At 46.9% G+C, this 21,390-nt stretch overlaps 1 protein-coding gene across 4 annotated transcripts in view; it reads right to left on the reverse strand.

Moving 5' to 3' along the window:
- BAG6 (BAG cochaperone 6) overlaps positions 1–21,390 on the reverse strand; it is a 54,306-nt gene that overhangs the window by 30,517 nt on the left and 2,399 nt on the right. For 3 of the 4 annotated variants that reach the window (XM_032209314.1, XM_032209313.1, XM_032209312.1), the window contains exons 2-4: positions 9,543–9,638; positions 8,504–8,621; positions 552–772 (exon numbers count right to left, since the gene is read on the reverse strand). In XM_032209314.1, coding sequence (XP_032065205.1) covers positions 552–772; positions 8,504–8,621; positions 9,543–9,620 — 417 coding nt within the window. In that variant the 5' untranslated portion in view covers positions 9,621–9,638. The remainder of the gene's footprint in view (positions 1–551; positions 773–8,503; positions 8,622–9,542; positions 9,639–21,390) is intronic. The other variant, XM_032209315.1, reaches the window with a different exon arrangement.

Genomic DNA, 21,390 nt, shown 5'->3' on the forward strand with positions numbered 1-21,390 from the left:
GGTGGTATTTACTGGTTCTCCGAACTAATCAAAATTTCCGCTACTGGTTCTCCAGAATCCGTCAGAACCTGCTGGATTTCACCCCTGCCTTAACGTACATCTCGCTGACCCGCAGAAATGTTGAGGCCCATTGCAGTCGTAAGCCGAGGACTACCTGTTATTCTTTTTTAGATCTCCCAAGTAAGAGGAAGGCCCTGTAGGCGTTTCCAACCCTCTTCCTCTCTATCCGTATCACACACAGTAATCGCTAAGACAGGCAGAACAGAAGCACAAGCCAGACTTTATTCTGGCTGTATTATGTTGGTTGTATCAACACACCCCTCCAACTCAGGAATGACAGTTCAGGAACAGCTGACAGTGACCCCGCTCTGTCAAAGGCAGAAAGGGGGAACCCAAAGCAACCCGCCTCCTGCTCCCCACTACCACGTAGCAGCGCAGACAAGCAAGTTCCCTTCATGTTTTTATTAACGGGAAGGGGCGAAAGCAGTTAGGGAGAGCCCGAATACTTCCCCTTGCCCCGCAGGGGGAGCAACTCTCTGGCTAAAACTCACTTGTGTGGGTGGCTGTGGGTCCATAATGCTTACTGGTAAGTTGAAGGTTCCCACCATAACGTAACTGTTGGCGTTGCGGTCATGGACAGTGGAACCTGACCCCCGGGGTCCCGTGTTGTTGTGAGGGGCGGAGGACAAGCCTGCTCCTGAAGGCCCTCCTGAGGGCGACTGGGTCTGGGGAGGTGCGCGTTCCACCAGGTGGATGACTTTGCCTCCAACATCTGCCAAAAAACCGAAACAAACCAGGATACATGATCGGATTTCCTTAAAGGAGTTCTCATTCCAAGCCTTGAAGCCTTAAATAGCAAGAGCACTTAGACTTATATACCGCTTCACAGTGCCTTTAGAGCCCTCTCTAGGTGGTTTACAGAGTCAGCCTATTGTCCCCCAAACAATCTGGGTCCTCATTTTACCCACCTCGGAAGGATGGAAGGCCGAGTCAACCTTGAGCCTGGTGAGATTTGAACTGCTGAACTGCAGCTAGCAGTCAGCTGAAGTAGCCTGCAGTACTGCACTCTAACCACTGCATCCCCTCAGCTCTAAGATCTAAAACTTAAGTTTTTAAGAAGAGATTGGACAGTCGTTTGTCTGAAATGGTATAGGCCTGTGACGGCGAACCTATGGCACACGTGCCCAAAGTGGCACGCAGAGCCGTCGCCTGGCACACGCGGTATCGCCTGTTCCTCTTCTGGGTTTCTGGTGCACATGCGAGCGCGCCAATCAACTGGCCTTCGCATGTGCGGCAGTGCCGGAAACTGAAAAGTTGGGTCTTCCATTTTCTGGAGTGTGCATGCCCGCCAGCCAGCTGATCGTCACACATGCATGTGCACTGGAAAACTGGAAGTATGTGTGCTAGAAACCGGAAGTTCGTGCACCGGAAACCGGAAGTTCGTTTCCCAGTATCCGCATGTCCCCTGGGCAGCTTCCCCGACGAGCGCGAGTGGCCTCTCCCCTTTTGGCACTCTATGCCGAAAAGATTCGCCATCGCTGGTATAGGCTTTCCTGCCTGAGCAGGTGGGTTGGACTAGAAGACCTCCAAGGTCCCTTCCAACTCTGTTATTCCGCTGTGTTACCCCCATTCCGTTCTTGGCAGAGCCCCAGTGGTGAAGTGGTTAGAATGCAGATGTTATGGTTCCAAGCAATGAACCCAAATGAATCAGGACTCAGAAGCCCCATTCAAACTTGAAAGACCTTATTATTGAGTAAACTCTATCGGCACTTAGAAAGCTGAAAGTTGAAAGCTAACTCTGGGTAATTCCCACGCTTCAGAGTAATAAAAAGAATAGAAACTTCCCACTCACCCCCTCATATGTCATGTTATAGCTTACCCCACAATCTCAGCAGATGTTCGTTGCCATGACCTTGGCTCCTACGCTGCATCTGATGGATGTTTTGTCTAGTGGACTCAGATACCGCATTCCAGTTCCTTCCAACTTCCCCCCTTCCCCCTCCCCAAAGAGTGGCAACTAAGTAAATGTGGCCTCGGCCCATAGTCATTTAGAAGTTGTCAGCAGTACTGCAGGCTATTTGTGCTAATTTGCCAGCTGACTGCAATTTGACAGTTTGAATCTCACCAGGCTCAAGGTTGACTCGGCCTTCCCTCCTTCCGAGGTGGGTAAAATGAGGATCCAGATTGTTGGGGGCAATAGGCTGACTCTGTAAACCGCTTAGAGGAGGCTGTAAAAGCCCTGTGAAGCAGTGTATAAAATCTACATATTATTGCCTCAGATTGTTGACAAGCATGACCAACACTGCTTCTTAAATATAAAACTGGACGTCCGCGTGGGATTTGATCTGTACTTCCCCAATTTCCAAACCGTTGATGTTTCTGCTGCAAATCTATATCTCTTCATCTCAGGGGGTGTCCAAACTTGGGAATTTTAAGACTTGTGGACTTCAACTCCCAGAATTCCCCAGCCAGCCATGTTTGGGCACCCCTGCTTTATCTGGACCTGAACATCCGAAGAAATAAACCTGGATTTGTACAGTGAATCATCCTTAAACTGTAGAATTTGTCTGTGCCTAGCAAATATACTATATATAGGAAAGTCCAAACTGCATCCTTGGGAAATTTAATGAAGCTGGGAGATTTCCTCACCAGCCATGCCCTTGCTCAAAACATATTCATCCTTAATTAGGTTGTACATGATACAGATAGTCCTCAACAATTTGTTTAGTGTTGAGTGACTGTTTCAAGTTACAACAGCCCTGAAAAAAGTGACTTATGACCGTTTTTCACACTTTGCAGCATCCCTGTGGTCACGTGATCAACATTCCGACACTTGTCAACTGACTCGTATTTGAGATTTTTGAGATTTTGAGATTTTATTAATATTTGTAGGCCGCCCTTTTCCCTGAGGGGACTCAGGGCGGCTCACATAAAATCGGGGAGGGGGAATACAGACGTTAACATAGAGACATATAATAAAATAGTAAACAACATACATTCATCATTCGGGAGGGGCAACTATCCTTGTCCCCAGGCCTGACGGGCTAGCCAGTTCTTAAGGGCTGTGCGGAAGGCCTGGACGGTGGAGAGGGTACGGATCTCCACGGGGAGCTCGTTCCAAAGGGTCGGGGCTACTACTGAGAAGGCCCTCCTCCTTGTAGTTGCCAGCCGACACTGGCTGGCCGATGGAATACGGAGGAGGCCTAATCTATGTGATCTTATTGGTCGCAGGGATGTGATTGGCAGAAGGCGGTCTCTCAAGTATCCAGATCCACTACCATGCAGGGCTTTATGGGTGACTAATAGCACCTTGAAGCGCATCCGGAGATCGACAGGTAGCCAGCGCAGCTCGCGGAGGATAGGTGTTATGCGGGTGAACCGAGGTGCACCCACAATCACTCGCGCGGCCGCGTTCTGTACTAGCTGAAGTCGCCGGATGCTCTTCAAGGGCAGCCCCATGTAGAGCACATTGCAGTATTCCAGCCTAGAGGTCACGAGGGCCTGGGTGACTGTTGTGAGAGCCTCCCGATTCAGGTAGGGTCGCAACTGGCGCACCAGGCGAACCTGGGCGAATGCCCCCCTGGTCACAGCCGTTAAGTGGTGGTCAAATGATAGCTGTGGGTCCAGGAGGACTCCCAAGTTGCGAACCCTCTCTGAGGGGTATAAAATTTGACCCCCCAGCCTGAGTGATGGAATATTGATCGAATCTTTGGGAGGGAAGCACAACAGCCACTCGGTCTTTTCTGGGTTGAGCACAAGCTTGTTAACCCTCATCCAGTCCATAACGGCTTCAAGGCCTCGGTTCATCACGTCTGCCGCTTCATTGAGTTGGCACGGGGCGGACAGATACAGTTGAGTATCGTCCGCATATTGATGGTATCTAATCCCGTGCCTGCGGATGATCTCTCCCAGCGGTTTCATGTAGATGTTGAATAGTAGGGGGGATAAGACCGAGCCCTGAGGCACCCCATAAGTTAGGGGCCTAGGGGACGATCTCTGCCCCCCCACTAACACCGACTGCGACCTGTCCGAGAGGTAGGAGGAGAACCACCGCAACACGGTGCCTCCCACTCCCACCTCCCGCAGTCGTCGCAGAAGGATACCATGGTCGATGGTATCGAAAGCCGCTGAGAGGTCAAGGAGGACCAGGATGGAGGAGTATCCTCCATCTCTGGCTCTCCAGAGATCATCGGTCAATGCGACCAAAGCGGTTTCCGTGCTGTAACCGGGTCTGAAGCCTGACTGGAAGGGGTCGAGATAGTTAGCTTCATCCAAGGACCGTTGGAGCTGAAAGGCCACCACCTTCTCAACAACCTTCCCAAGAAAGGGAAGGTTGGAGACTGGGCGATAGTTATTAAGAACAGCTGGATCCAAAGATGGCTTTTTTAGGAGGGGTCTCACCACCGCCGCTTTCAGTGCGGCGGGGAAGTTCCCCTCCCGAAGAGAGGCGGTCACAACCGCCTGGATCCAGCCTCGTGTCACCTCACTGCTGTTAGTAACCAGCCATGAGGGACACGGGTCCAGTACGCAGGTGGAGGCACTTACAGCCCTCATGGCCTTGTCCACATCCCCGGGGGTAACATCCTGAAACTCAACCCAGAGATGTTCTACCTGATCCTCTTGTGCCTCGGCTGGAACTGCGGGGATGGAGTCCAAGTCCGACCGAAACCGAGCAATTTTGTCCGCTAAGAATTGGGCATAATCCTCAGCTCTGCCCTGCAAGGGTTCCCCGCTTCCCTTTTATTTAATAGGGAGCGGGTTATCTTAAACAGGGCGGCTGGGCGGGACTCAGCGGACGCAACCAAGGTGGCTATGTGAGATCTTTTCGCTGCCCTAAGTGCCCTGGTGTACTCCTTGGTGCAGGTGGTTACCATTGCTCGGTTCGATTCGGACTTATCGGACCTCCATCGGTGCTCTAGGCATCTCCTCCGGCGCTTCATCTCCCGGAGTTCCTCGGTGAACCAAGGGGGTCTCCGGGATCCGCCGCCTCGGAGGGGCCGTAGTGGCGCAATCCGGTCGAGGGCCTCCGATGCTGCTGAGTGCCAGGCAGCAACCAGAGTCTCTACCGGACTGTGGGTGAAAGTATCAGGAATAACCCCAAGCTCTGTCTGGAACCTTAACGGTTCCATAAGTCGCCTGGGGCGGAACCACCTGGTCGGTTCCTCCTCCCTACAGTGGGGGTTTGGTCTCCGGAAGTCGAGCCTCAGTAGGTAATGGTCTGACCACGACAGGGGTATGGTGTCGTTACCCCTCAGACCAAGATCACAAATCCACTGCTCCGAGAGGAATACGAGGTCGAGCATGTGACCCGCCGAATGAGTTGGGCCCCGAATTACTTGGGTCAAGCCCATGGCTGTCATGGAAGCCATGAACTCCTGCGCCCCATCAGAGTTTTCACCGAGCGAAGGCAAATTAAAGTCCCCCAGGACCATCAACCTAGGGAACTCAATTGCCAGCTCGGCTACCGACTTGAGGAGCGAGGGGAGGGCTGCTGCAACGCTGTTGGGAGGCAGGTACGTTAACAGCAGACCCACTTGACCCTTGAGGTCCAACTTTATCAGCAGGGACTCACACCCGACAAGCTCCGGAGCAGGGACCCTACGAGGAACTAATGACTCCCGGATAACAACGGCCACACCCCCACCCCTTCCCTGGGCTCTCGGCTGGTGCAGCACCTGAAATCCTTCTGGGCACAGCTCTACAAGGGGGACTCCTCCCTCTGGGCCCAGCCAGGTCTCAGTAATACATGCCAGGTCTGCCCTCTCGTCTAAAATTAAGTCCCGGACGAGAGGAGCTTTATGTACCACAGACCTGGCATTTAGCGACAGCAGCCTGAGTCCAGGGTCCTGACTACTTGCGCCATCTGGTCTCGGAGTGGGACTCATAGGGCCGGAAGGAGGGATCTCTGTGATGTAGCGAACCCTCCTTCCCCGGTAATGGCCAGCCCTAAAGTCCCCGCCATATCTGCCCCTCCCTGTTACGACCGTAATACCCCGACCCTCTCCCGTGTCTCTGGTCCCCTCAACCACCCCCATGGCCCCCGCATCTCCCGGCAGGTCCTCCGAATCATACATACCCATGCACTCCCCCAAACAGTCCCCACGTAAAAGTTAAAAACACAAAAATTTACAACAATATGATAGTAAAAGTGGGCCATTCATTCAATCACAACCAATCTCATACACTCCTCATACTATTTAAAAAATTGCGCAATTAGATATGTAACAATATGAAAAGGGGGGGGGGAGAGGTACTCCGTTTCTCTCCCCTCCTATGTCCTGGGGAAACGTCCTTGGCCGCCCGATCAGAAATGGATGATATACAAGGCGGCCGTATGCAGGCAGGGCAAGATGTAAAAAGTAGAAAGTCCAGTGATTCATAGATGGCAGTTTTAACGATGGCAGTCTTAACGATGAGTAAGTGCCCCAATCCAGGGGGCCAAGGTTTGGAACTAGCCTGAGCCACTTTAGCAGAGGAGGAGGGAAGTGCTGATGTTTTTGGAGCCCAGTCTCTGCCACCATGGTCGCCATCCCCCATTACTCTCACACCAGCTCAGCCACAATCCTACTCCCCTAGTGGCTAGAGCGGGAGGCAAAGGGCAATGTCCGGAGAAGGCCGCAGTGACACAGGGCTCAGTTCAGGGGGTTTAGAGGGTCGTCCTCTTCCCCACCCTAGCAAGCACACCAGTCAGTCGAAACGACCAGGTCTTTTCTAAAGCCGTAGGGACAGATAGCGAAAAAGCAAGGTGAGCAAGATAGAACCAAGGGGGGGGGGGGGGGGCGTCTGAGGCGGCAGCAAGCACAGCCAAAGCTTAAGGTCTCAATAAGCTTCCAACGCTTCCTTCTTTGAGGAGAAGTTGATTAAAATTAAAACCCTCCAGGCTCACCAGTCACTAGGGCTCGTCAGGGCTCACCAGTCCTTCAGCGCGAACAAGTTCAAGCAGGCTGGCTAGGGAAGAGGCGTCCGAGGTATAAAAGTACTGCGGATCAGCTGTTTGAAGTCGCCATCTTCCCTCCACACTTTCCTTCCAGTTTCAACTACTGCCGCTCTGCTGCTCAGGAGACGGCTGCCAAGATTTATGGCAAGCCGTTGCATCCAGCGGTCATGTGACCACTTTTCACAATCTTTTGACAAGCAAAATTAATGGGGAAGCCAGAGTCACTTAACAAATGAAAAAAAAAAATGAATTCTCTATTGGCCAAGTGTGATTGGACACACGAGGAATTTGTCTTTGGTGCATACGCATTGAACAAAATACTAATTTCACAACTGCAGTGATTCACTTAACAACTATGGCAAGAAAGGCTGTAAAAATGGGGGGAAACTCACTTAAACAAACGTCCCACTTAAATTTTGGGCTCAATTGTGGTCGTTAAGTCGAGGACTATCTGTATGCATATACAATATAATATAATATAATATAATATAATAAATATAATAAATATAATAAATATAATATAATATAATATAATATAATATAATATAATATAATATAATATAATATAATATAATATAATATAATATAATATAATATAATATAATATAATATAATATATAATTAATATAATAAATATAATTAATATAATATATATTACTATTATTTTATTGTAATATATATATACATACAAGATGTACAGGATGTACCTTATTTTTATTTTTCGGAGTATAATATGCACCAAGATTTTGAAGAGGCAAATTTTTAAAAAAAGTTTTTGCACTCTGCAGTCCTCCCAAAAACGGCCCGTTTTTCGTCAAAAAAAAGGGCATGAATAGCCTTTAGGAGGCTTATAGAGTGCTCCTGGGGGCTGAGGGGAGGGGGCAGAAACGAGCAAAACGAGCAAAAAATGGACAGTTTTTCACGAAAAAAGGTGTCCAAAAAAAGGCACGCATAGCCTTTAGGAGGCTTCCAGGGGGGGCAAAAATGAGTAAAAAGCAACCCATTTTTCTCTCATTTCTGCCCTCCCCAGCCCCCAGCAGCACTCTATAAGCCTCCTAAAGGCTCTGCATGGCCATTTTGGCAAAGGAGGCGGGGTTTCGGGAGGCCAAAAATGCTGTATTCAGTGTATAAGATGCATCCAGATTTTCACTCTCTTTTTTGAGAGGAAAAGGTGCATCTTATACTCCAGAAATGTACAGTACGTACATTTCCAAACATGTATGCATGTAAGCAGGAAACCAGTTGGTAAAGAAAGAGGTAACCGCTTTATTTCCCAACCTGAATGTCTCAAGACCAATTTCAAACTTTTATGCCAACAATTTTACACTCCACCATAATCCAGCGGTTATGAGTCTCTGCCAAAATAAGTCCGGGGCGAGCGCCTCATGCAAACTATGAATTTTATTCTGGCCAGCCTTTATTGGAAGCAGAACACTAACGTTTCGGGGGGCTTTTCCCAGGGTGCACTTGTCCGTATCCTGGGTCAGAACCCCTCCCTGTCTCCCAAACCATGTTCACTTCAAACCCCACCACCACCCCTCAACCTTCTCTTGGTTCCCAACTCACTGTATTCTTTCAACTTCTTGTCATCTTGTAGCACTCTCCCTTGGTAGATGAGGCGCTGTTTTTCGGAGGGAATGTTGACTGAGCCCGCTATGTGGTCCTTGAACTCTTTCACGGTGATCTACGGAGAAAAAGGAAAACTGAAAAGAAAAAAGGGGGGAAAAAACCACCAGGAGGAAACTCTCTTCCCACTATTCCTTCATCAGAACCTGGCCCCTCTATGCAGTGGTGAAATTCAATTTTTTTTAACTACCAGTTCTGTGGGCATGGCTTGGTGGGCGTGGCAGGGGAAGGATTCTGCAAAATCTCACTCTGGGGCCAGCCAGAGGTGGCATTTGCCGGTTCTCCGAACTACTCAAAATGTCTGCTAACGGTTCTCCAGAACCTGTCAGAACCTGCTGGATTTCACCCCTGCCTCTATGGCACCTGCCTAGGAAAGGCCAAACAAGGAAGGCAGCTCCTCCGGGGGGGGGGGAACTGGGGGAGGCTATTTTTGCCCTCCCCAGGTTCCAGGAAAACCTCCGGAGCCTGGGGAGGGAGAAAACAGCCACCCCCAGCCCTCCGAAAACCTGAAAATCAGCTGGCCAGTGCATGCACACGTGCCATAGGTTCACCATCGTGGCCATAAGATAACTCTGGGAAGCTTACACTTACATGTAAGTTAAGACATAAAAAGTTAAAATTAAACTGCCTTGCTTAACAACAAAACTATGGGACCAAATTGTGGTCAGAAGGCAAAGACCACCTGTAACTATCATTTCTTCCTAGAGAAATTAAATATTTAACCGCTGCTCCTTTCAGACTTTGGGCTGCAGGTTTATTGCATTTGTTATTCACACCATTCCCTCAGATATCCTTTTTTTTAAAAAATTCTTCTTGACTAACAAATAGGCCCAGGGATCTTCTGTTCGTAATCTGTTAACTTAAAGCAGGTAACTGTGAGTTCTGCAAAGCAACCCCGATACAATGCTGAGATACCCCAGGCATAGAAAGGACAGTCCCATCCACTTTCTTGCTGTTAACCAAATTTAGGGGATCTTACCTCTCCTTCTACTGTGAATGTTCTTGTCTGGGAGTCCAAGGTTTTTATCATCACCTCAAGGTTGTCCAGCTCCGCCATGGTGAACTACGGGTTTTTCTGTAAGAAACAAGAAAACTGGTAAATGTCTATGGAGATTCTCAGTCATCAGTCACTCAGGTCCCAAAGCTGCTTTTTCAAGAAGCAACTGGACTTCCTATTTTTTCTTTGAAGATGTTTTGTTTCTCATCCAAGAAGCTTCTTCAGCTTTGACTTCCACACCATCCAATCAGAGCTGAAGAAGCTTCTTGGATGAGAGGCGAAACGTCTTCAAAGAAAAACACGAAAATTCAGTTTTTTTCCTCTTGGAAAAAAAAGCACCTTTGGAAGAAAACTGGTAAGTTTAATTCAAGGAGACTGTAAGTTTAGCATTGCCAGAAAAAAAGAAGAAATATCTGAGAAATAAAAGAGCCATTTTTTCCAAATGATTCCTTTTCAAATGAGTCTGTATTTTAAGGAAGTTGTTACATAAAAGCCATTCACTACAGGATATATGATCAAACTGAAAGTTTAAAAAAGTACCATTTCACATTCTTCTGTGTAATATATAACATATATAATGTGAATATGAAATCATTTTACACTGACTTTGAACTGACTCCGGAGAAAAATCCATTTGTCACTATCAGTGTTACCCAGATAAAAATCTAGATATCCCAGTAGTATAACTCACAACTGCCAGAAATTTGAATTAGTATTATGACAAACTTCTATAATTCTGCCAAAAATCAGCAATGGAAACTGCCCCTTTCCTAGAAAAGAAATTATACTAGTGCCAATAATCATACTCAATGAAAAAAAAACCTGCTAGAATTTCTTTAAAACACATTTGTTGAGAAATTCTAACATTTGAACTTCACTTCCTTCTGTTGTAGTCCACCAGTGGCCAGCCGAGCTGGCAGCAAATTCAGACAGTGAGGTTGGAACATAGGCCAGTCCTGGAGTCTGGGTAAGGCTCAGATTAAAGCTCTGTGTCGGAGGCAGAGAGGGGACCAAGGCCATCTGGTAGTGATCTGTTGCCTCCGGAGTCTGACATCAGTGAGGCAGAAGAACAGCGGGAGCCTGCTCCCAGTGTGCAAATGCGCAGAGCTGCCAGAAGGCAAGAACACTTTAAAAAAGAGGGTAGACTTGGGAGTAAGGCTTGGAGATGATTGGGCCCTTCCATAAGATATAAAAGAGGCGCGAACGGGACAGGAAGCAATTAGTTCATCTGGTCTGGTTCAAGCTTGGAAAAGTTCTGTTTGACTCTGTGCTAAGTTTGGTCTTGCTCTGCTTTTGGCAATTAGGTCACTGGGAACATTCCAAGGGAGATAAGGTAGGGTGTTCCTCAACATTCTCCTGAAAGACTGTGGCAACTCGAGCAGATATCTGTCGGAACTTTTACAGACTATGAAACCTTGTGGACTGTTAATGACCATAATTTACAGCTGTTTAACGGGTTTTTGGGGATTAAGATTGTGATTTATGCTTTCTCAGGAAGCCTAAGTCAGAACACCTTCATTACAATTCATTCCGTCTTCTGATGGCCTCACCGTCTATAAATATTTTTATTTATCGTATTTTTTGAAGTATAAGACACACCTTTTTCCCTCAAAAAAAGAGGCTGAAAATCTGGGTGCATTTTATAAATTGAATACAGTATTTTTTGCCTCCTGAAACCCCGCACTCTTCACCAAAATGGCCCAGAGCCTTTAGGAGGCTTATAGAGTGCTCCTGGGGGCTGGGGAGGGCACAAATGAGGGAAAAACAGGGCCTTTTCTTTTGCTCAATTTTGCACTCAATTTTTATAGAGTACTCCCCAGGAGTACTCTATAAGCCTCCTAAAGGCTATGCATTCCTTTTTATATATATATATATATAAAAATGGGCCCATTTTCACAAAAAACAGGCCGTTTTTGGGAGGTCTGCAGAATGCAAAAACTTTTTTTAAAATTTGCCTCTTCAAAATCTTGGTACGTCTTATACTCTGGTGCGTCTTACACTCCTAAAAATATGGTATTTGTATCTCACCCTTGTTATTTTTAAAAATAACTCAAGGTGGTGAACATATGCCACACCCCTTCATCCTATTTTCCCCACAACCTTGTGAGGTGGGTTGGGCTGAGAATTGTGTGACCGGCCCAAAGTCACTCAGTGGTCTTTCACACCTAAAGTGGGACTTGATCTCACAGTTTCCTGCTTTCTACCTTAACCACTAGACCAAACTGGCTCTCTAAACTGGTTATCTGTTCTACTTCATGATGACTACTGTGTCGTCCATTAAAAAAAATCATACAAAAAAAAAACCTATCACTAAAATCAGCCTATTTCATTCTACCGCTATTTCCTTAACAGAATTACCGTATTTTCACCCATATAACCCGCGGGTTATACGCGTTTTTACACAGCACGCCCCTGCGGGGTATAAAAGTGGGCGGGGTATACAGAAAGCATTTTACACAGATTGACTACAGTAAATTGACCCGCCACGAGTAAGGGAGAAGGGAAACTGCTGAGACGAAAGCCTGTGCGAGCTGCGTAAGGGTTGGAGGAACGGGAGGAACGGGAAACGAAAGCCTGTGCCATTTCCGGAAGGGTTGGAGGAGCGGGAGGAACGGGAGACGAAAGCCTGTGCCAGCTGCGTAAGGGTTGGAGGAACGGGAGACGAAAGCCTGTGCCATTTGCGGAAGGGTTGGAGGAACGGGAGACGAAAGCCTGTGCCAGCTGCGTAAGGGTTGGAGGAACGGGAGGAACGGGAGACAAAAGCCTGTGCCATTTGCGGAAGGGTTGGAGGAACGGGAGGAACGGGAGACGAAAGCCTGTGCCAGCTGCGTAAGGGTTGGAGGAACGGGAGGAACGGGAGACGAAAGCCTGTGCCAGCTGCGTAAGGGTTGGAGGAACGGGAGGAACGGGAGACGAAAGCCTGTGCCATTTGCGGAAGGGTTGGAGGAACGGGAGGAACGGGAGACGAAAGCCTGTGCCATTTGCGGAAGGGTTGGAGGAACGGGAGGAACGGGAGACGAAAGCCTGTGCCAGCTGCGGAAGGGTTGGAGGAACGGGAGGAACGGGAGATGAAAGCCTGTGCCATTTGCGGAAGGGTTGGAGGAACGGGAGGAACGTGAAACGAAAGCCTGTGCCAGCTGCGTAAGGGTTGGAGGAACGGGCGGAACGGGAGACGAAAGCCTGTGCCATTTGCGGAAGGGTTGGAGGAACGGGAGGAACGGGAGACGAAAGCCTGTGCCAGCTGCGTAAGGGTTGGAGGAACGGGAGGAACGGGAGACGAAAGCCTGTGCCATTTGCGGAAGGGTTGGAGGAACGGGAGGAACGTGAAACGAAAGCCTGTGCCATTTGCGGAAGGGTTGGAGGAACGGGAGGAACGTGAGACGAAAGCCTGTGCCATTTGCGGAAGGGTTGGAGGAACAGGAGACGAAAGCCTGTGCCATTTGCGGAAGGGTTGGAGGAACGGGAGGAACGTGAGATGAAAGCCTGTGCCATTTACGGAAGGGTTGGAGGAACGGGAGACGAAAGCCTGTGCCATTTGCGGAAGGGTTGGAGGAACGGGAGGAACGGGAGACCCCACAGCCCATTGACCCCTCCATGTTTCCAACGTGGCCGGCCAAAAGCGAAGCGTGTGAAACGAGGCACAAGCCCGCGACTCCCAGAAGGAGGACTGGGGTACAGTCAGCTGGGTGACGATGACATTAAAGATACTTCCTTATGGCATAGTTTATACTCCTTCACTTCAGAGCGGGGCTAGGAGAGCTTTTCCTCCCACGGAGTTCAATAAAGTAGATGGAAGGGAGGAAGGGTCCCTCCCTCTTACTTTCCGCCCATTGAGATGAACCAGAGCCCTTCTTGAACCAGAGCCGCTTGCGTTTATATACTGTCCATCTATCCGTCCATCCATCCACCCTTCCTAAATAACACCGAAACCTTTTACAAGAAAATCCGCTCAAATCCTCTTACAAATATCTGGGGATATGGATTTTTTCTTCTTTGGGGAAAAAATATTTCCTTCCACTCCCCTCCAGAAGAACGGAGCTGATCTCGGAGTTTGGATTCTTAGGACTTAGGAGTCCCAGGGCGGTTTTCTCTCCCCGTAAAATCCCCCTTTTCTCCCACGATCCTTGCGTTGAATTCCCTGGCAAAGAACAAACGGCAGGAAGGGAGAATCCGGCTCCTTTATCGTAGGAAACGTTTCTGAGGTTTATGGATGGAGCTTAAAGGTTCAAGTGCAAGAAAACGGGAAAGAAAAAATGAAAGAGAGAGGGGGGGTGCCGTTCCGCAGGACTTCTTCTTGTCGTCCTCCCCCCCCCAGCTGTAATACACATGCTCGTTCAAACACACGCACACACGCAAGCACACACACACACACAAAACACACAGGCGCGCGCGCTGCCCGTCTGCCTTGCTAGCGAAGGGCGAACGCAGCGGAGCGCTCTCGTTTAGCAGGCGCGGGCAGGGGGGTTTTCGGGGCGAGAGAGGGGTGGTCAAGAGGTGAAGAAGCGGAGGGTGAGGCGTTGGGCTCCGGTTGGTATGGAGAAGGGTGAGCAATTGTCTTTTGGGGGGGGGGGAGATTGGCACGGTTGGGCTCTCCTTCTTCCTTCTGATCACCTCTTCAGCTGACTGTTCGGGCTGTGCAGTTCCGCCCGCAGGCGATGCCCCTTTGATCCGAACCACGTCTCCGCTCCCTCGTGCCAAATAGCAGCAAAAGATACAAAGAGCAGCAAGTCAGCCCCTTCCCACCCCTCAATCTATTCCATTTGCCAAAAGCTGGAGAGAAATTGCTGTATGCGTAAAAACGCACCGGTGCGAAATCCGCCCAGCAGAACGCAGAGCGGGAGGGACCGAGAGGGATCCCCTTTTGCCTCCTCTCGCACACTCTCGCCATCATCATTTTTGTTTGATATTTTCAGAGCAATTTGTCAAAAAAAAATATGCAGAAGTCATTAATCGCTTCATGTGATTAAACAGAAGGATTGAAAATGAATTGATATATGTTTAACCCACACCGAATACTTTTAGAAATGTTTAAAAACGTTCTTTGGGGAGAAAAAAATATACACATGCATGCACACAAAGTTTTATGATGTAACAAGAGCTTGTTGAAACAATAGCTTTTTTTTGTATATCCTAGAAATCGAAACCATAAGGTGATTACCAAAAGGAATGGGAATCCTTTGTAATATCCCTCAGATCTTTCGGGTTACCGTATTGCTCTCTCAACAAGACTGCTGAGATAGTGACCTATTTGGCGGATATAGAAATACATTATAACATTGGAGTACGGTACTCTAATATAGAAAGCAGATTTTTTCTGGGGAAACTTCAAGGTCCCTAGGCTGGCAATAGCTCCATAAACAGAGGGGGAAATGTGTAAAGGGCCTGATGGGGAGGAGAAAAGGGCCTGATGGGGAGGAGAAAACCAACCAACCCCCCAAAACAGAAACCTACGCTTCCAAAGGGGCAACGTCTCTTCCCCTCGCTCTTTCCCCAACCTTGTTGAGGAGCCCTGCCATTTGCCCGCTCTTCCCTTATACCTAGCGACACGCTTTAAAAAGCAGGTGGCTTGCGGAGACCCCCCCTCCCTTATTTACATTTTCTCCGACCTCACGACCTCACGAATGTACTGTTTGCCGATTGGTTTCCTGGCCCTTTAAGCCGGATTCCTGGCCCTTTAAGCCGGATTCTCCCTTCAGATCCTTGCAGGCAAAGCATTGAATTCCCTGGCAAAGAACAACCGGCAGGAAGGGAATAAAGAATGCTTTAGAATTGTCGAGGGTGTCCCGCTTTGCCTTCCTTCCCCCCCCGCCCCCAAACGTGTCTGCTGCTTCAGCTTCACATGCCTCAACTCTGTTCCAGCTGCATAATTTTGGTTTAGGACCCAGGGCTTCTTCTTCTTTTTTTTTAAGGAGAGGTGATGTGTGTGTGTGTATGAGGGAGGGGGGGGGGAGTTGACTTCTGCATATTTTTTTTTGACAAATTGCTCTGAAAAGACGACTGGACTCGAAGCGGTTTAAATGACTTTTCGAGGGAGATTTCCTTCCTGCGGGGCTGACTTGCTGCTCTTTGTATCTTTTGCTGCTATTTGGCACGAGGGAGCGGAGACGCGCCGGGCACAGCCTTCCCTGCGCCCCCTTCTTGCTCCTCCTATCCAGTTGATTCGGTAGCGGCGAGTACCGGTATTTTTTCCGCCTGCGTTTGCACGAGAGGCAACAGCTTGTGGAAGGAAGCCCGCAGTCCAACGCCATGACAGCTCGCTTTTTAAAAAAAATCATTTTCCTTTTTATTCTACATATGTACAAACAAGAAAAAAAAACTACCGGGTTCTGAATGGGAAAAACATAAATAGAAATGAGAGGTGCTTTCTTTTTTTCCCGTTCCCCCAACCCTTCCGCAGCTGGCAGAGGCTTTGGGCTCACGTTCCTTCCCCCCCCCAACCCTTCCGCAGCTCGCAGAGGCTTTCGGCTCACTTTCCTTCCCGTTCCTCCAACCCTTCCGCAGCTGGCAGAGGCTTTGGGCTCACGTTCCTTCCCCCCCCAACCCTTCCGCAAATGGCACAGGCTTTCATCTCCCGTTCCTCCCGTTCCTCCAACCCTTCCGCAAATGGCACAGGCTTTCGTTTCACGTTCCTCCTGTTCCTCCAACCCTTCCGCAAATGGCACAGGCTTTCGTCTCCCGTTCCTCCCGTTCCTCTAACCCTTCCGCAAATGGCACAGGCTTTCGTCTCCCGTTCCTCCCATTCCTCCAACCCTTCCGCAAATGGCACAGGCTTTCGTCTCCCGTTCCTCCCGTTCCTCCAACCCTTACGCAAATGGCACAGGCTTTCGTCTCCCGTTCCTCCAACCCTTCCGCAAATGGCACAGGCTTTCGTCTCCCGTTCCTCCAACCCTTCCGCAAATGGCACAGGCTTTCGTCTCCTGTTCCTCCAACCCTTCCGCAAATGGCATAGGCTTTCGTCTCCCGTTCCTCCCGTTCCTCCAACCCTTCCGCAAATGGCACAGGCTTTCGTCTCCCGTTCCTCCCGTTCCTCCAACCCTTCCGCAAATGGCACAGGCTTTCGTCTCCCGTTCCTCCCATTCCTTCCCCCTTCCCCCCCCAACCCTTCCGCAGCTCGCAGAGGCTTTCGGCTCACTTTCCTTCCCGTTCCCCCAACCTTCCGCAGCTCGCAGAGGCTTTCGGCTCAGCAGTTTCCCTTCTCCCTTACGGTACTCGTCGCGGGTTATATACGTGGGCGGGGTATATGGAAAATATTTTACACGATCTTGAAAACCTGCGGGTTATTCGCGTGGGCAGGTTATTTGCGTGGGCGGGTTATATGGGTGAAAATACGGTAATAATTACAAAGAAAAGAACTATAAAGCGTTTTTTTTTTTAAAGCCTGGAAATATTTTGATACCAAGCGTGATTCTGTATATTTCCGATGTATTTTTGGTGCTCTGGAGAAATCTCATTTTGCATTTTACCTCCTTCAGCTTTATACCTTACATGTATTGTATGCATGAGAAAGGCGGGGCTAGATGAATCACAAATTGGAATTGAGATTGCCGGGAGAAATATCAACAACCTCAGATATGCAGATGATACCACTCTAATGGCAGAAAGTGAAGAGGAACTAAAGAGCCTCTTCATGCGGGTGAAGAAGGAGGGTGCAAAAGCTGGCTTGAAACTCAACATTAACAAAACGAACATCATGGCATCCGGCCCTCTCAATTCCTGGCAAATAGATGGGGAAGAAATGGAGGTAGTTACAGATTTTATTTTCTTGGGCTCCAAGATCACTGCAGATGGGGACTGCAGCCAAGAAATTAAAAGCTGCTTGCTCCTGGGAAGGAAAGATATGGCAAATCTAGACAGCATATTAAAAAGCAGAGAAATCACCCTGCCAACAAAGTGCATATATTCAAGACTATGGTTTTCCCAGTTGCAATGTATGGCTGTGAAAGATGGACCATAAGAAAGGCTGAGCGCCAAAGAATGGAGGCCTTTGAACTCTGGTGCTGGAGAAAACTCATGCGAGTCCCTTGGACTGCCAGGCGATCCAACCAGTCAGTCCTAGAGGAGATCAACCCTGACTGCTGTTTAGAAGGCCAGATCCTGAAGAGGAAATTCAAATACTTTGGCCACCTAAAGAGAAGGAAGAACTTACTGGAGAAGAGCCTAATGCTGGGAACGATTGAGGGCAAGAGAAGAATGGGACGACAGAGAATGAGGTGGCTGGATGGAGTCACCGAAGCAGTCAGCATGAGCTTGAATGGACTCCAGAGGATGGTAGAGGACAGGAAGGCCTGGAGGAACATTGTCTATGGGATCGTCATGAATCAGACACGACTTCGCAACTAACAACAGTGTATGCATCTCTGCATTCCAAGAAAATGGGCTTTTGTCCACAAACCCTAGTCATAATAAATTGATTCCTCTCTTATGTTTTCTTCCTTTTACTGTCAATCATTGGTCAACTATTATTACAGATAGTCCTCGACTTGCAACCATTCAAAATCACAATGGCACTGAAGAAAGTGACTTCTGATCATTTCCCACACTTATGACCGCTGCAGGTTCCCCACGGTCATGTGATCAAAATTCATTTGCTGGGCAAACTGGTTCATACTTATGATCAAGCTTGCTGTGCCCCAAAGTCATGGGATCCCTTTTGCGACATATTTTTAAATTAAAAAAATATTTTTAAACAAACATACATAAACAGACATGAAACAGAAAAACCATCCTCCAGTTACATACAGTGTGTCGATTGGTTACAAAACCTTTGTGCTCCCTCACCACAGTCTTTGCTTACAATTTACATAGATTCTCCCTTTCTTCCTCTATAGTCTGGAATCTGAGATAAAATTCTGATCTGTCGCTCTCCCATTCCAATATTCCACTCTTGTCTTTTTCAACCACGTTCAATCTGCTGTCAATATCTCCAATTTTATTATCTCTTTGTTCATCATTTTCTTCAATTTTTTGAAATCTGTCCTCGTTTTTCATCATCACTTGGTAAATATTCTCAATTTTTCCATCTATTTTTCCTATTTGTTGTTCAATATTCTCCATTCTCTTTTCAATGACCTCTGTTCTCACTTGTATTTTTTGAATTTCTTGCATAATCATCTGCAAAGTCACTTTCTTTTCATTTTTCATTTGGAACATCATCTGTATTGGTCTTTTCCTCCAGATAGTAATCACTGCCACCATATAAAATCCAAGGCTTTTTTATTAAGTTCCAAACAAGTTCACTGCAATCTTCTCTCTTTCAATCAAGCTTTCTTTTCACTCCAGTCCAGCTACTGATAGTACCCCGGAGGAGCACCTGTATAAACAATCCGTGCTCATCCCACTATCATTTTCAATAAACAAGCTCAGAGACCTTGAAATGTAGATCAAATGCTCAAAGGGAAAGAAGAAAAACAATGTTTCCAAGTCCCCAAGCCTCTAAGTGGCAGTGTTACTTCTTTTCCTCTGCTTTTACTTCCCTCTTTATATTCCAAGCTTAAGGGGGGGGGGGGGAATTCTTAAAAAACAATGCAATAGAGCATCGAAAAAAGAAAAAGAAAGAAAGTCTTAATCAATAAGTACTAAAAAAAGAGAAATAGAAGAAAAAAACCCAGTCCAGTTTAAAAAATAAGAAACATTTGTAAAAATTCCATCAATAAAAGGATTAACGAAAAACAGCACACTAAGTTTGACTCATGCTTAATCTCATCGCTTAACCTCTTCTGTCTTCAATTTTAACTTTACTTTTGATTTTTTGGGGGGTGTTCTCTTCTCTAATAATAAAATTTATCTCACCAATTCGACACATTTTCTCTCCCGCTTTCCTTCCGTTCTGGAGCTGTCCCAACTTTCAGCAGCTTTAATGGCTGCTTCTCTGTCGCTGGAAAAAAGGGCTTCTCCTGGATCTACCAGGGACTTTGCGATGTCCCTGGAATCAGCAGGATGCCCCCTTCTCTATCACCGTCTCTGCGGGACGGTTTAGGTCCAAAAGGACCGTCCAGTGGCAGAGATATCGACGGCGATCTTGGAGCTTCAAGATCGCACGTTGTATCATTGTGACGTCAGCCCTGCCTCCCCCCTTTTGCGACATTTTGACAAGCAAAGTCAACCAGGAAAAGGAATTCATTTAACAACTGGGTTACTAACCTATGAATTACAGTGATGCACTTAACAACCGTTGCAAGAAAAGTTGTAAAATGGAGCAAAACTCACTTAACAAACGCATTATTCAACAACAGAAAATTGGGGCTGTTTTGGTCGTAAGTCAAGAACTACCTGTACTGTATTTCTTGAGGACTTGAATACATAACAGTGTTTCTGTTTTGTTCCCAGGTTTGCCTATAATTTGAGTCTAACGCCATAGTAGCGTCAAAAACATTAGAAAAGGCAGATATTTTGAAAGGTTTGAAATAGACGCTGTAGTAAGGTGAACTGTCCCATTATGAGTTTTATTTAGGAGTTTGGAAAATGTCCTAAACCCAAAACTGACCCAGTCAAGGTTGTCTCATTTCTATAATAATGTTGAAGGCCGAAATCTGACAGAATATTCTGCATATCCATAGTTTCATTCCACATCCACGCCTTGAACAGAAACAGTTAAAGGTCAAATTCTATTCATCCTGGAGACTGAGTCCTAATGAACACTATAAGGTCTGGTAAACAAGATTTGACTAAATATACAGTCTCCCTTCTTCATGGCAGAAAGCTAATAACTCCACGAAACTGTCTAACCATCAGCCTACGTAGGCTTAGGTTAATCTTATTTGTGGACCACATTGCTTTCATGATCTTTGAAAAATTTTAACTGACCTCCAATGACCCGACAAGCAGCAATTTAAAAGACGATCTAAAACCCTAAGAGGAAAAACAAGAGGGGGGAAAAAACCCAGATTCTTAACAATACTCATGTGAAGAAAAAAAAGACAGGTATTTCTACACTCCTACTCCTTGGAAGAAACTCCGTTTTAATAAACATTCAAATATCAAATAAAGCATAAGTATCCTTAAGCTTTATAAATAACACTGCAATTAACTATTAATTTATAAGTAACCAAAAACCAAATTATAAGTTATTATTAGTAAGGAAATGTGGTTAGGATTAGGGATGCTGAACCTCATTTCACCCAGCCTAACTAATATTGTTATCAAGAGAAAATCTAAAAGAATTCAAAGGGGATTCATTCAACTTCAAGCAGCAGAATTAACCCATTATCTCTTTTCAGTTCAGGACAACAATTTCTCCTCTCCAACTTCATCAGCAGGAACACTAGAACGACCTAGCCAAAAAAACCTCTGTCACTACTGACAAAAAGAAAAAGCATCACCAGACTATCCCAAAAGTGCTTTTTCCCCCGCAAAAGGCAATTGGACTTTTTTTGTTTTTATTTTTTTGTTTCCTTTTGAAAACATTTCACTTCTCATCCAAGAAGCTTGGATGCATTTTCTCTTTTCAGTTCAGAACCACAGTTTTCTCCTCTCCAACTTGTAAGTACATCAGCAGCAGAAACGCTCTAAGTAGCATCCTACCTAAAATACACTCCTTTAAGACTCCTAAAGAAGGACCCTTTCTCACTACCGACAAAAAGAAAGAATATCACCAAATTATCCCAAAGGTGCGGGTTTTCCCCCGAAAAGGCAATTGGACTGTCTTGATTTTTTTCCCCAAAAAACATTTTGCTTCTCATCTGAGAAACTTCTTTGGTTTCTTCCTGAATGAGAAGTGAAACTTTTCAAAGGATGATGATGGATAATAATAATGACAATTAATAATAACAATTAATAACAACAATTAATAACAACAACAATAATAATTAATAATAATAGTCCAGTTGCCTTT

This window comes from Thamnophis elegans, chromosome 2 (assembly GCF_009769535.1).
Source record: "Thamnophis elegans isolate rThaEle1 chromosome 2, rThaEle1.pri, whole genome shotgun sequence".
Taxonomy (NCBI): domain Eukaryota; kingdom Metazoa; phylum Chordata; class Lepidosauria; order Squamata; family Colubridae; genus Thamnophis; species Thamnophis elegans.